This window comes from Tyto alba, unplaced genomic scaffold (assembly GCF_018691265.1).
Source record: "Tyto alba isolate M040663 unplaced genomic scaffold, T.alba_DEE_v4.0 Super-Scaffold_16, whole genome shotgun sequence".
NCBI lineage: Eukaryota > Metazoa > Chordata > Aves > Strigiformes > Tytonidae > Tyto > Tyto alba.
Window position 1 is genome coordinate 1,835,413 of NW_024881278.1, and position 14,681 is coordinate 1,850,093.

Consider the following 14,681-nt stretch of genomic DNA (forward strand, 5'->3'; position numbering starts at 1 on the left):
TGCCCCCTAATTCCAACCAACACTGCTCCAATGCCCCATTTATTACACCCCAGCCCTTTTCCAAGTTAACCAAATACCTGTACTTTCTTCCAACTGCTAGGAAGAAAATTACTCTTCCATTTCTCCCTGTCCAGAAGGTACCTTCCCCCATTAACAACCACTTTCTTACCTACTTTACTGTTTATTGATTCCATATTCCATGGGTGGAATATAAGAACTGGAAATCCTTCCTTTTCTCCATAACTTCACCGTGTGCTTGAAACAGGCACAGTAGGAACACTTCTCCAATTAACATTTACCCAGCACATTCCACCCCCTCATTCCCTTAACACATCTGAGTCACAACCACCAGCTCAAGTGACTGGAAATTAACCTACTAAAGCAAAAATCCATGAAGTTACACAGTCATTTGACACATAACTTCAGAGAAACCTACATTTGGGAAAGTAGTTTCCCCTTGAAATAAGTGAATTTTGTTGAAGTCAGAGATGCAGTGTCTTAGTATTAAGTCCACTGATGTACTATGAAGAAAAATGAAGGCTTTCAGAGAGACAAGCTCTTCCTTCAGATTGAGCCTTAATATTACAGGTTATAAAAGTTGTCAGACCATGTACAGCTTCTCCCCCTTTTTCCAGGAGGGCTACTCTTCTAAGGAAAATGAAAGATGAACTCATTCCCCTTGAATAATTATGGGTTAGGCTTGCAAGCAAAAGCAGGACAGAAGATTCCTTCCCTCCTTATCAAGATGTTTTGTACCTTCTCTGCCCATTTCTTATTTAAAGTCACACCCTGGTAGGTAAAAAAAAAAAAAAAAAAAAAAAAAAAACCACACAAAACCCAAAAAACTAATGATGCCCTTAAATTGATCTTTTAGTCAGCTGAACGCTGCATTAGTAGTTTCTTTATAAACAGCATTTCTGTTACTTTGAAAATTGAGTATTGGTTAAGCAGTAGGAGGTAACTTAAATATCTGTATTAGTCTTTGATTCATAATTCAATAATCTCTGACAGAATATGAAGGTTTCTGCCTACCTTGCCTACGTGCTCTGTGCCACAGCATTCTGCCAAACTCCACCTGCTGGATAATCTCCTTAACAACAAGCCTAGAGAAGCTTTCAGTTCACCAGTGTTGATCCACCTCCTAGGCACAATGATAAAACTGACTGAACAGTAAACCTGATTATATGTTCTTCAAGCTTTTCTTTTCTACCATTCTCTATCAGCACTACAGTCAAGTGAAATCTCTGGGTGGATTATTTTTTCTAAACACCTCAGGTTAATGAGCCATATAATTACTATAAGTTTCTGGTAATGTTACATACAGGAAAAATCATAGCTTCATGTCACAGCTACAGAGAAAAAAAAGTGTACTTTTTGCTTTTCACTCTCTGATAGCTAAAACAAAGTAATGTGTGCATGTAATTTTTAACTAATAGATAGAGTACCACCTTTGATTTTTCAAAAGCTGTGAGTTAAAAGGTTAAAACGTGCCCTGGAGCTCTCAAGGAGTATCAACTCCAGAGAACGCCAATTCTAAGCTGATTAGTTGATTTGAAGCGTACACATCCATCTGAGCGCGAGGTGACTCTTCTGCTTGCTCCTCCTTTCAGTAAATTAAGTCAAATCAGGATATGTACATTCTGTTAAAGCTACAATGAAGCATCCAACTTTCCTTAAGGCTGATCTCTACTGTTCATGTTTAGAAATATTCCTGGCTTTGGGGGTGGAAGGAAAAGTAATTGAATTTGAGGGCTGTAGGTGAAAGGTAGCAACCCGAGATATTTTTAGAATACAGAAGTTACTCAACCACTTCCTTATACCTGAATAAAACATTCACATTTCAAACAATAACCGACAGTAACTTTTTACCCATAATTTCCAACACACAAACCCCATAGTAATTTAGATCTGTGTATCTGATGATATTTTTGCTTACAGGATGTCTTATAAATACACTTGCCACCAAGTACAACTCTTTATTATGATCCACCATCCTTTACGAAAAATTAAAAAATAATGCAGGGTGATATACACTCAAACTTGCAAATCATACCTGGAGCAGTCTGTGATACTGAAATGCTGGAAGAGGCATTACATCTGAGTAATTTAATCAAAAGTTGGGAGAGCATGTATTCACTTCGAATACGGCTCAAATACTTCTCTAGAAATGAAAAATGAACACCATTTTACACAGATGATGTTGTAGCACGGGTAGTAAAAAACCAAGCAAACAAACAAACATGCAGATTATTATAATTTCAGAATGTCCTCACAAAGTAAGCACAGGTGAAGACTACCTGCAATAAGTATTTTTACAGAAGCTTCAAGACCACTATTATTTCTGATGAAGAGCTATTTTTTCCCTCGTGAAATAAGTCCATCTATTTTTGCCAGATCTCTCAACGAAACTGTTGCAGAACCCCTCTGGGCCGGTCTTGCCTAAAAAAAAAAAAAGGAAAAAAAAAATAGGGCTAATTTTAAGTTAAAATGTTTTGTAAAAGACTTTTAATGCATCAGTAATTGAAAAAGTACCTTCAAACAGAAAACAGTTCAGCTTCACATTACCTGTGACTCGTGGAATTTCCAGCCAATCATGTAGTAGATCTGAAATGTGGCAGGTACTGAGCCATCACTATTTCCATACATTTCTGTTAGGGCAGGAAGGGAGAGAAAAAAAAACAGGTACACAAAACATCAGTTTTAAGAAATACTTAGTTCTCAGAACATTAGAATGAAATATGATATATTCATCATAATGACTCTTGGTGAAAGATTTGGGACAATAAAAATATCTCATACTGGTGCATCAACATAGTTCAAATCCTATCATCATAACTAAGGTGAAAAATATCTGTACAATAATGGTATTTTGTTCTATTCCAAAATATTTTTTGTTGTTGTTTTTTGGTTTTTTTTTTTTTTAGAGGTCAGAGAAAAAAAGACATAGAAAATATATTCTTACAGTAATTTCAGATTAACTCATTACCTCTCAAATTCTTACCTCGATACACTGCAGCAGCTGCCAACATTGTCTCTCTGTGTAGCAGAGATTTTCTATTCCAAGAGCAATTACTCTCCCCCATACCTAAAAATATGTTTTAGCTTTAAGAAAAAGAAGATATAGCATATGCCATGAGTTGTGTCATGCACTAATGACAGTTTTTTACTAAACCAGAATAAATAAAGAATCCTCTGAAACTCACTGTAAGAGAGAACATAGAGCAAATAATTAGGTGAATTTCTTACCTATAAGAATCCAAGCCCTTTAACGCCAATGCTTCGCAATTTAAAGCTTGTATTGCTAGGAATTATTTCAAATTATTATTTCTTCAGCCTAAGTCTTCAGACATTTAGGTTTTCTAGTACAATTTATTTTAAGCACAAGTACAAACTGTTCAGACACACCATTCATACGTATTATTTTGAAACAGGTAAGCATCAAAATTACTATCCCAAGAGGTTTTTTGTAAAAATAAGCATAATTCTAATCTCTTTAATCACTTATTGCATCTGAATGTTTTTTTTCAGAGAATGAAAGTTTTATTTTCATTAAGAAACGACTATAAACAACAACAGCTCATCCAGAATAAGAAGATGCCCTGAATTGCTCTGTAAGTAACATCTGACTGCATATGACTGACTACTTTACAATCCATGACAAATACAATCAGAATACTAACTCAGTTGTTCAGCATCTCAATTGTTTTTGTATTCCTCGGCAGACTCCAATTAGAGGATCTATTTATTCTGATTCCAAAGCAGTTTCCTGCTTGTCCTGATAATTAGGGAGGCTCACAGGAAAAGGGAGTATGTGGGATTTATGCTTCTGCCTCCCTTTCAGGGCTCTTCAGCCGCTTACACTGAACAGACTCAAAAAGAATGGCAATACAAGGGAAGCAGAAAATTCATAGCAGATCATGAAGCAGCAAATTTTTGACTTCTGCTTCTCGACACAGATCTGCTGACAGGCACTATCTCCTGACTCACCAGAGATCCGTAAAAAAGTAACGCTTCCACTGTTACAATAAACTTTATTTATTTCTTTCTTTTTAAGGAAAAAGTTTTTTATGATGAGGGTAGTGAAACACTGGCACAGGTTGCCCAGAGAGGTGGTAGATGCCCCATTCCTGGCAACATTCAAGGCCAGGTTGGACGGGGCTCTGAGCAATCTGATCTAGCTGAAGATGTCCCTGCTCACTGCAGAGGGGTTGGACTAAATGACCTATAAAGGTTCCTTCCAACTCAAACAATTCTAAGATTTCGAACAGTGAAACTCTTCTGTGTCTGCATCACTGATAAAGGAAACATTTATGTTTCTGAAAAGTATATACTTGCCTTGCAAGTCTTCCATAACCTCAAACAACCCTGGGTAGTTGACTTGAATTTCATCAGTATCCTAAAAGAATTGAGAAGCTTAGTTTTAGAGCATAACAAGCTAAAACAGTAGCATTATGCTAGCCTTCAGAGCTGCTAACAGACCATTCATCTGTCAGTTCTGTTCAAACCGTGTATTCCTCAGAAGAATATACTGTCTTAACATTTCTGAAAAGTTTTGTTTAGTAGCCCAAATGCAGTCACATTTTAATTTAAATGTCATTATTTTCTTCTTGGGTTTAGGAAAAACCAGCAAGAGCATCATTAGTTTTTTCAAGCAGGTCTAACATTCTCTGACATTTCTCCAAGAAGACCATCCAAATTATACTGGGCCACAAGCCAAAGATACACTTCAGTTGGTTTCATTAATCACAGTGAAGACAAGAACACAGGCAGTCCGCACTCTTTATTCAGCAAGGTGCACGACATGCAGAAGGAAGCAATACATTACTAATACATTAGTAAATAGTATTTTTTTATATACCAGCAGCTCTGATGTTCTAGATTGTTCTGTCTCATTGTTCTCTTATTTATAATTACCACAGTCAGGGTGTTAAAGCCAGCTCTTGACAGCAGATGTCCCAAATCAGAGACAGCAGTGAATGGTGATACGTGAGGAGAAAATCCCCCTTCTCTCTCCAACTCTGCTAGCTGCAAAGAGCAGCGAAGCTCATACAGAGTGTCTCCCCCAAACATTGCACCAATGAATACTCCATCTGGCTTGAGAACTTGGTGAATCTACAACACAGAAAAAAGTAAATTAATGGGTTTTGTTACTAAGCCTATGTAACTAGGAAGTTCTTAGGGCTTTTTTTTTTTTTAATTAACTTAAAAGCAATTGTTATAACAGTTGTAACAGATTATTAATATTGACTGTATTCCACAAAGCAAGCTGCACCAAAGCTTTGGTAACACTGCGAAATAAATAATCTGTCTGAAAGAGACTATTCGTTCTTAAGAAAGAATGAATTCCCAGAAACTACACTTATAATCAAGGAACACAAAATGCACTGTGGAAATCTAGGGTAAAACTATTTTCAACTCCTAAAACAATACCCCCAATTAATTTACTTCTGAAAATTAAGTAGATTGCTTCCGCTTACTTTTACTTTCTCAGATGAGGGCAGCAAAAATACTTTTTAATGGCTTAATTTAAAAGAAATGGAGGCCTTAGTTTCCAGTAGTGACCTCTGCAGCTCTGAATGCACAACAGAGTAATGCAATTCTTATTATGTCTACCCCTACTCATTTTTAACTAGCCAGAAGAGCAATTATCGTGACTCAAACTCCAAGGGTAACAAGCTGCCTTCTTGTCTAGCAAGACCTAGCCCCCTTCCTACTGACAAGGCCAATAAACTGACGCTTTCTTTTTTCCTTAAGAATTGGCAGTGATCCCTGGTTTAGGTATCCAGAAGAGCCATACTACATAACCAGGCTTACAAGACAGGAAAAGCTTCGGTTAACCTTACTGATTTGAAACAAAAATCTTTTAAACTGTTTTTTAATTAAGTATTAATCAAGTTACCTTCTCTATGCTAATAAAGAAGCCTTTCATTGACATTTAAGCAGTTGAAGACAGTTTCTATTAAAGTCAGTGGTCCCAAAGTAGGAAATTCTCAATGAAAACCGGCCAAGAACCCCAGTTCCCTCTCTGTGTGACATTATAACGTTTTAGCCATTTTTACTGGGGGGGGGTGGGGGGGAATATTTGATACTCCATACAGCCCTTAAAATTCCAGAGAAAATTTTTTAAAATAATATTGGAAAAAATTATATAAGGTACAGAATGCATTCTATTTCCTACTTTTATTATTTCCATAACAGCAGGGTACTCCTATTCAGGCCAACTGGTGATGAGTAGTACTGTAATGACTGACCAATTTGAAATAAATGAAAAAACAGCAAACTGGTTAAGATATTCCTTGCTCTTGCTCCAAAGTTAACTGATTTGTAAAAAGTTTGCATCTGCAGGAAGGAACTGAAATGATACAAAATCAGATTTTTTTTTCAGTAAGTTTCAGATTTCTGTCCTCAGCAACTACTTGCCTCATTTCAAAATCAAAAAGCCTTTACCTGATTAAAGTTGTATCTCAAAATAAACATCTGAGACATAAAAATAATACAAGTTCCATAAACCAGTGCTGAAAAAGTTAGATTTAGAAAACTCTTGTAGTACAAATAGTAAGAGCTAACACACACTACACATCAATAGCATACACATCAGTTACATCAGTTATCACGATCTCAGATGTTGAGACTATAAAATATTATATGAACATGTTGTTTTACAGTTATTTATTCCAAATTGATTTGATAAATTACTAAAAATATCAACCAATGCTCCTCAAACTGTCAAAAACACTGCAAAAAAATGCTAGTGTGCAGTAGGAGGTCTTTCTGAGCCTCTTATTTATAGAAAAAACAGAAATACAGAGCGCTCTAATTGCAAGTGATGGCAAGTGTTGATTTTCTGTATTAAAAACCTGTTTTCTTACCTCTTTAAAAGCTCTAGGAAGGTCATTCACCCAGTGTAAACTGAAATAACAGAAGCATACATTTTATAATTGCATATTAAATCAAATGTAGGGAATGCAAGTAATTGTTTACATTATCTGTTTCAGAAGCCAAAGCAACAAATTAAATTAATTCTGAAATGCCTGTCTACAAGCGATACTAAATAAAACCAGAAGGTTTTGGGTTTTGAGTTTTTTTCTTTTTTTTTTTTTTTTCCCAAGTTGAGAAAATGCAAGTCCTAGAGACTAGTTTATCAAAATGCAGGAAAGAGAAAAGATACATGTATTTTGAAAGAAAACAAACAAACAAAACAGTAAGAACCACCAGAACAGCAGTTTTCCCTAATGTACACTCACATTAACTATTCAAGTATATATCTTATTGTTTTTCCCTTTTTTTTTTCCCCCTTAAAGATACTCGAAAAAGAACATTATTTAACATCTTTAACCAAAAAATAAAACGTAAATAAATGATTAACGCGTACCTCAAGCTGCTAACAACAAGATCAAACGTATCTTCTTTGAAAGGCAGAAATTCCTCATCAGCTACAACACTGACTGTAGGGATTTCAGATTCTACAGCGTTTTTCTAATGTTGGGTTAGAAGAAAAACAAGATCAGAAACTCACTTCTCTCGCTTTCCTGTATTATGGAATCAAAGAACATTAGCATTCAGAAAGCTACTTACTAAAGCATTCTCTGCAATATCAACTTGAATAAGTTTTTCAACTGTTTCCTGAAATAAAATTTTAAAAGTCTATCAAATATTTTAAATTGATTTATAAGTTGACATTAGTAATTTTTTTGAATGCTTACACAAATATTTATGTCAGAATAAAAAAACCTCTTCAACACTTGACAAAAATTTTATATAAAACAGAAAGCAGTTTTTCCCCCAACAGTACTCAGCAATTGCTCCCACTGAGAATAGCTGAGATAGAACTAATAACAGAAAACGCACTCTGCGTTTTTAGGTATAAATTCAGTCAAATACAAATCATGGATTAACAGCCAATGAAATACCTTTACTTACAGTGTGGCTCACAAAGGGTAAACTGTTCACAGCTCAAAAGTCTCTGTAATGACACTTCTCCTTAACACCTAAGTGCGTCGGACAGATTGATCGAGAACCATGCATGTCCCTACTTAAGGCTAAAGGTTAACTGTCACACAACAGACAGCATCCCCGCCCTGCCATTTGTCCAGCCTTCGCCGACAATAAATGTAGAATAGCAGCCTGCACGATACACATCTTTGGACCATAGCTACAGATATGGGGAGGGGAAAATTTACCTCATCAAGATCCAGGGGATTGTTTAAAATCATAACAGAGCCCTATCTGAAAACAGGGGTTATAAATACGTACTTATTTTAAACACTTTTAAGCATGAAGAACCAGTACCTTGGTTAAATGTTGGGCTATGTAACCTCTTCCAGAGCCAACATCCAAAGCAAGAGGAAAAGTTCTAGAGGACAAGTTTACCAACGTAAAACATAAAGGACAAGTTTACCAACGTAAAACACGATCAAGACTTAGAACTGCTTTGAGACCGCACGAAGCTTTATCTACCAACTTTCAAACACCTTTTCGAACCAAACGCCCCGAGCGCCCCTCCGTGGCTCCCGCCGAGGAAGGCGCTCTCACCCCAGCGCCTCTTCCCGGGGGTCGCGCCCCCCCCCCCGGCCGTCACCCTGAGGGCCCGGGAGCGGGGCCCCGCTCCCCCCCGCCCCGCGGCGCGCCTCACCTGGGGATGTCAAACACCCTGTCCGCTATCCTGCCGCCGACCTAAGGGGGAAAACCCGCCGGTCAGCAGCCCCCCGGCAGCGGCCCCCCGGCAGCGGCCCCCCGGCAGCGGCCCCACGCTCCCCGCGCCTTGCCGGGGGGGGCCGCCCCGGGCCGCCGCCGCCGCCCCCCACCTCCTCCCGCAGGTAGTCGCATTTGGCGGGCTCGGCCTGCCGCGCCGCCCAGTTCTTCTGCTTCCGCTTCAGCCGCCTGTCGAAAGGGCCCCGGCCCGGCGAGGCGCCGGCGGGAGGAGAAGCGGGAGCCGCGGCGCCTCCCGGCAGCGCCCGCAGCCGCCGGCAGCTCCCCGAGCCGCCGGCCCAGCCCGCCCACAGCGCCGGGCGGCACCGCGCCCTCAGCGCCCGCACCCCCGCCGCCGCGGCGGCCATCGCCTCCGAGGCGCACGCGCAGGAAAAAACAACCACAAAAAAAAAAAAAAAACCAAACCAACCCAAACCTAACAAAAAAAAAAAAAAAAAAAACAAAAAAAAACCCCAACCCTCACAACAAACCCCTTCCGCCGGCCGCGCCGCGCAGATTGGTTGCGAGTGGTTTGTCCCGCCGCGGCCGCCGTAGCGCGGCCGGAAGCGGCCGGCTCGGCGCGTGAGGGCGGGCAGCCGGGCGGTAAGGGCGGCGGCGGCGGCCGGTAACGGGCTGGGCCGCGCGAGTGGGGCCCCCCACGGGGCCTTCCCGGCCCGGTGGCTCGGGGGGGGAGCGGGGTGCTGCAGCCGGCGCCCCGGGGGAAAGTGTCGGCGGTGGTTGGGGGGTGCTGGGCCACCGGGAGCCTGCGCCGGAGCTGCCGGTGGCCCCGGCCTGCGCTCGCCAGAACGCTCCCTCTCCTCCTCGTACTGGCGCGTGGAAACGTGGAACGTTCTGGTCCTGTGGGAAGTAAAAGCCCGAGGTCTGGCTTATAATGAAACAGCTTGAGGTCCTGTTCGCGACTGACCGGGGATCGCTTCGGGCTGTACGTGCAGCCGGTGTGGTCGTTTCAGTGGCCTATCCATTACCCGAAGAAGCTGAGATTTCTGGCCTAGACTGTGGCAGCTGCAAGGTTACTCGTGGCTCATTTAAATTGCCGTATTTGCTTTTAGAAAGAACTTTTTAGGTACAGGTTAGAAATCGGACTTTGCTTAATTTTTTACATTTTTTCTTCAATTACATTGCTAAATCTATGTTTATCGGGGTTTTTAATTGAAAGTGGTTTTGTTTTGTTTTGTTTTCCTATTGTAGATGTCCAAGTCTTCAACAGCATCAAAAATGTCATCGCAACAGGAAATACTGAGCGATGGGCGGTTTAGCTGCGTTACCAGGGATCCCAGATTCTGGGAGATGCCTGAAAAAGAACGTAAAATCAAGATCGACAAACGATTTCGGGCTATGTTTCATGACAAGAAGTTTAAGCTGAAATATACGGTGGATAAAAGAGGTCGCCCTGTTAACTATACTTCTACAGAGAACCTCAGGAAATTTTATGCCCTGTCAGAATCTGACTCTGATCTTTCAGAAAATGATAGCAAAGAACATACTGAAAAGAAAATAAAGAAAAAAAAAGCTAAAGCTAACCGAGAAGCAGATTCTGCAAAACTACTTGCCGATGGTCTGTCTAGAGAGGAGAGCAAAATAAACAAGGAAGGGGTGGACCAAACATGTGAAGCAGTGACAAAACTAGGTGACCTTAAAAACGAGGGACAAAAAATTACATCTCAATTTATCTTGAAAGAGGACTCTAAGAAAACTGCAACAGAAATTGATCGCTCTTGTGGAGACAAGGGCCTTTTACACAAAGGGGAAAACAAACACAGAGACGCATCAGGAAGAAGATCAATTTCAGTTCAAAACAAGCAAAAGACTTCACAGCCAAGTGATACTAAATCGGTTAAAGCTCCCAGGAGGGACCATTCCCTAGGAGAAAAAATAAAAGAATCAGGTTAGTTGTTCAAATAACAAGTAGAATTTGGCTGGTTTACTTGGATGTTGTTGATCCATGGGAGATCTTTCATAAAATAAATCATAAAATAGTTGACTTGGATTCAGTGTTGCTGAAGAATTGGAGTTGGTCAGCTTTGTATAGAATCATGGCTGATTCTTCAGTAAAATTATAAAGATCCATGTTTTTTTAATTGCTGGAGCTGAAATTGCTGGTTGGTTCGAAAAGTAAAATGTATAGTAGCGTACACACTATTTATCAAATTGAATAGCAAATATAAGGTCTGATACCACGAAGGCTTCAGCATATCAGTGCTTACTGACTGAAAGCATAAGGATGGCAGCATCAAACCATTAATATTAGAGGGCATTAGAGAGAACAGGTGACTTGAAGAAAAAGCTTTCTTTATATTGGTTGTGCATACATGTAGCCTACATCATAGAAATCTAATTTCTACCTGTTGATTCTATACATATAAATAGAATAACAGAATACTACTTCATTAGAACTTGAGACTGAGAATGCAGTTATGGGCCTAAAGAGCAATTAGATTAGATCAGACAAGCTGAAGAGTCAATGCTAATGATTTATGTTGTTTGCACTTCCCTGGTGTAATTTGTTCCTGCATTGTTACACATTTTAGGGGTTCAGTAAATCTGTGTGAAGAAAACCTGAGGTCTTCTCCTCTTTGTAAAGGTTCATATGTAATACCAACATAAAAATAGATATCTATTGTTTATCTTTCAGTGACTACATGCACAGACACCTGTGGTCAAAGAGATGTTAGAAAATGCCAGTTAGAGGAAGAAATTTCTGCAAGTGATGCTTCTGAGTATGCAGAATCGGAGGAAGAGGAGCTAGAAGGTGATGGGGGAACAGGCGAAGAAGAGGAGCCAGAAGATGATGGGGAAACGGGTGAAGAAGATAGTGATTCAGAAGATGATGAAGAAAGTGATAGTGGGCCTGATCTAGCTAGAGGCATAGGTAACATTGAAACGAGCTCGGAGGATGATGAGGATTTAAATGACGTATTTCCAAAGGAGCCAGAGATAGAGCACTCATGGCGCGAGCTAGATAAAGATGCTCCCCGTGGAGATGAGGTAACAATGCTTTGCACACGAAAAGTTGCCACGTGACAAACTCGGAAACGTACACTGTTATGAGTTCATTATAGACCTTCATCTACGAAAGAGTGTGTGAAAGTATTTTTCATAAAGGTTTTTCAGTCTTCTAGTTACAGAATGCAAGTGATGATGAAATTGGCTGAGAATGAGAGACTTGCGATTTTCCCTGGTGTTTCCCCTCTAAGCAGAAGCTTACCTGTAGGTAGATAAGCTGTCTATAGAGAACAAGTAGAATTGAGCTTTTTAGACATTCTAGAATTTAAATAGTACTGCTTTTGTTCAATACTGGGTTTTTTTCATTTAGAAAATGAGATAGGACTTTCAAACTGAGCACAAGTAGTGTATAAGAAATCACAGTATTCTAGTGCTGGCATAGTACTGTGATAGTAGTTGCTATTGTGACTAACCATATCGTAATAACAAATCCCAAGTGCCGGTGTTGTAGCTGCAGTACTAAATCTGTGATGGGTGCAGTCCGTTCTGTGATGCTTCACCGTATGTGTACTTTTTATCTGCTCTGGTGATTGTTGCTTCTGACTTTTTCTAGTTTAAATGATACAAACTCTTAAGGAAAATGCTGCTTTTATCTTTTCAGCAGTTCGTTGCTGACTTTGATTTTTACCGAGGATAGCTGCTAGGATTGTGTATTCCCTGTAGCAGTCAGAAATTAAACCTATGAACTTTGTCCTTTTTTTTTTATTTATTTTTTCTCTGTTCAGATTACAAGTAGATTGGCGGTTTGTAATATGGATTGGGATAGATTGAAGGCTAAGGATTTGCTGGCTCTGTTTAATTCTTTCACGCCTAAAGGAGGAACAGTATTTTCTGTTAAGGTAAGACCTGATTTCCGAAAGGAGTACTGGCTTTTACTGTAAAAAAACAAAACAAAACAAACCCTACAAAATAAGAACAAAGACTGACAGTTCTGTCTAGAACAAAAAGAGATACTAAAGTGTTAAATGAGAAACTGTGTTGCTATTTAACTTGCTAGGCTAGAAATAAAAATATGCATGTATTTGGTAGCGTGAGATCCCAAAGCTGTTAACCTCTTGTGTATGTGTTTGTCTCCAAATGCTGTTTTTCTGATGCTAATAGTGAAGTTCTCAAAGTCTAGTGGAGGGGAGACTACATTTCCTTGGCTAGTTTAATTTTCGGTGGTCATTATGGTAGATAATCCAACTTTAAATATGGCTATTTCTAAATGCATTCCAACCCCATTTACCATTGCACAACACTTCTTGTTTTTCAGCACTTTTGAGTTACTAATAAACTAAATTCTGATCAGTTACCTTTTTCCATTTTTAGTGTCTGTCGCCAGCTTTCTGAGAAACGTTAGTCAAATACCCCTTTCTGAAAAAGGGCCACAGTGAAATGAATGTAGTCAGGGTTCCAGTTCTTTATCTGTCTCAAAATATTCTCATTCCTAACAGGCAGTTTGTTTATTCTACTGCCTTCTCTGTAAATTAAATATAAGAGGGCATTAAAGTTTATGGCATTGGTCCTTTTACTGGTTTTAGATAAAAATGTAAAGTCTAAAAGGCTTGGCAAGATATTTTTTTCTTAGTGGTGTACGTTATGCTGCTACAGTTAAAAATTTACTTCTCTGTGTTTTATTTGTAGATTTATCCTTCAGAGTTTGGAAAAGAGAGGTTGAAAGAGGAAGAAAAGAAAGGACCTGTGGAACTATTTGATCTTCCAGAAGACACCACAGAGAATGATGGGTATTAACTTTATTTTCAAATGAGAGATTCAATATGTCTAATTCTCCGTGAAAATCTTGATCAACTCCTGTTTCCAAATGTTCATATGTGGAAGTTTCCTGGGGACACCTTAATTTTATAGCTTTCTCAAGGGATGTTTTACAATTGGCCCTGGTTCATTATGAAAAATGAAAAAATGCATTATGATGAAACTTGAGAAGATTTGCTTGTTGATAAGTGAGTTCAGAATTTTTATTATGTAGCTTATTGGAATAATTAATGGAACAAATGTGTGGAGAGCTTAACATAGCATTTCTCCTCTACAAATTGCCATTCATGCAGTAAACTCCCTTTGTTGCTTATAATCAACATTTTTATCTGCATAATCTACAGGGCCCTTAACTTAGGCCGAGAATTCCCAGATTGATTTTTCTTGAATGCCACCAGCATTCAAGTCCAGGCTTCCTCAGGCATGTCTTCTCTTCCTTTTGTTCTCCTTGAAAGTCTTGCCTGTATGAAACTTGAGAGGTTTTGCTTTTATATTTTTCCAGATTTTCCAGATGTTTGGCAGCCTGACTGGGGCCACTTTTGTATAATACATCCTGCTGGACTGCCCTATATTTGGGAAATCTGGATGCTTCTCAAATAAGTGCAGGTCCCTTTGAAGAAAGTCTGTAGTGCATCAGAGGATTGTGTGATGAACTCAGTGTGTGCTGAAGTCAGCTTCACTGTGCATCAGGGTGCATCCTGAAGCGTTGAACTTACTGCTCATTGGGCTCTAGAAATTCTGGAATACAACACAGAAATCCAGATATTTCAGTGGTACCTGTGTATGTACCTTTCAATTCAGAGGACAGGACCTCAGCATCTCTGCCCTGCCATCTTTCTGCTGCATCCTTCCACCAATTCATCCACTTAGTCTCATTTCTGCTTTTCTTTTTCTCTTGCTATGACACCACCATCACCTCTGCTACCCAAGTTACTACCCAATTCCTGTCCTTACCCATACCCCTTTCTTCTTCACTCCTACACTCTTTATAGCGTGAGCATCTGCAGTACTGTTGTTAGAGTCTCTCAGTTTCTTTTATGTTCTTAACATGTACTCTTCCTTATGTATGAACGTCCTTGTCATCAGCCTTATTAGGAGCTAGGATAATTGCAAACAACTCGGTAGGAACTATGAAATATGACTTTCTGTGGCCTGCACAGAGACATACAAATATGCTATTCTATGCCCTGCTCTAGCCTCACAATGTCTGTGGG

At 39.6% G+C, this 14,681-nt stretch overlaps 3 protein-coding genes across 6 annotated transcripts in view; 1 reads left to right on the top strand and 2 right to left on the bottom strand.

Moving 5' to 3' along the window:
- LOC116962016 overlaps positions 1–1,856 on the bottom strand; it is a 46,603-nt gene extending 44,747 nt beyond the window's left edge. Inside the window, exon 1 of the mRNA XM_032994742.2 lies at positions 1,033–1,856. The gene's annotated coding sequence lies outside the window, so the exon portion shown is untranslated. The remainder of the gene's footprint in view (positions 1–1,032) is intronic.
- A 107-nt stretch (positions 1,857–1,963) lies between these two features.
- On the bottom strand, positions 1,964–8,848 carry NDUFAF5 (NADH:ubiquinone oxidoreductase complex assembly factor 5). Its single transcript, XM_042789433.1, has 10 exons — positions 8,805–8,848; positions 8,633–8,673; positions 7,576–7,623; positions 7,373–7,476; positions 6,870–6,909; positions 4,915–5,112; positions 4,336–4,396; positions 3,002–3,085; positions 2,566–2,648; positions 1,964–2,439 (listed from the first exon to the last, which is right to left on the bottom strand). Exons 6-10 carry the CDS (start codon positions 5,068–5,070, stop codon positions 2,353–2,355), a joined length of 471 nt encoding a protein of 156 aa, XP_042645367.1. The 5' UTR covers positions 5,071–5,112; positions 6,870–6,909; positions 7,373–7,476; positions 7,576–7,623; positions 8,633–8,673; positions 8,805–8,848; the 3' UTR covers positions 1,964–2,352.
- A 377-nt stretch (positions 8,849–9,225) lies between these two features.
- Positions 9,226–14,681, top strand: part of ESF1 (ESF1 nucleolar pre-rRNA processing protein homolog) — a 33,363-nt gene continuing 27,907 nt past the window's right edge. The window contains exons 1-5 of one of the 4 annotated variants that reach the window (XM_042789768.1): positions 9,226–9,291; positions 9,898–10,594; positions 11,342–11,694; positions 12,438–12,551; positions 13,339–13,439. In XM_042789768.1, the coding sequence (XP_042645702.1) occupies positions 9,898–10,594; positions 11,342–11,694; positions 12,438–12,551; positions 13,339–13,439 (1,265 nt within the window). In that variant the 5' untranslated portion in view covers positions 9,226–9,291. The other 3 variants (XM_032994781.2, XM_032994783.2, XM_032994782.2) reach the window with 3 other exon arrangements.

Bases quoted from the DNA above. Each gene is read 5' to 3' on its own strand.
- NDUFAF5 (XM_042789433.1), bottom strand. From the start codon at position 5,070: ATGTTTGGGGGAGACACTCTGTATGAGCTTCGCTGCTCTTTGCAGCTA. The intron at 4,397-4,914 runs GTAATTATAAAT...CAATTCTTTTAG, and splicing joins GCTTTAACACCCTGACTGTG to GATACTGATGAAATTCAAGT. The intron at 2,649-3,001 runs GTAAGAATTTGA...CTGCCCTAACAG, and splicing joins AGCTGCTGCAGTGTATCGAG to AAATGTATGGAAATAGTGAT.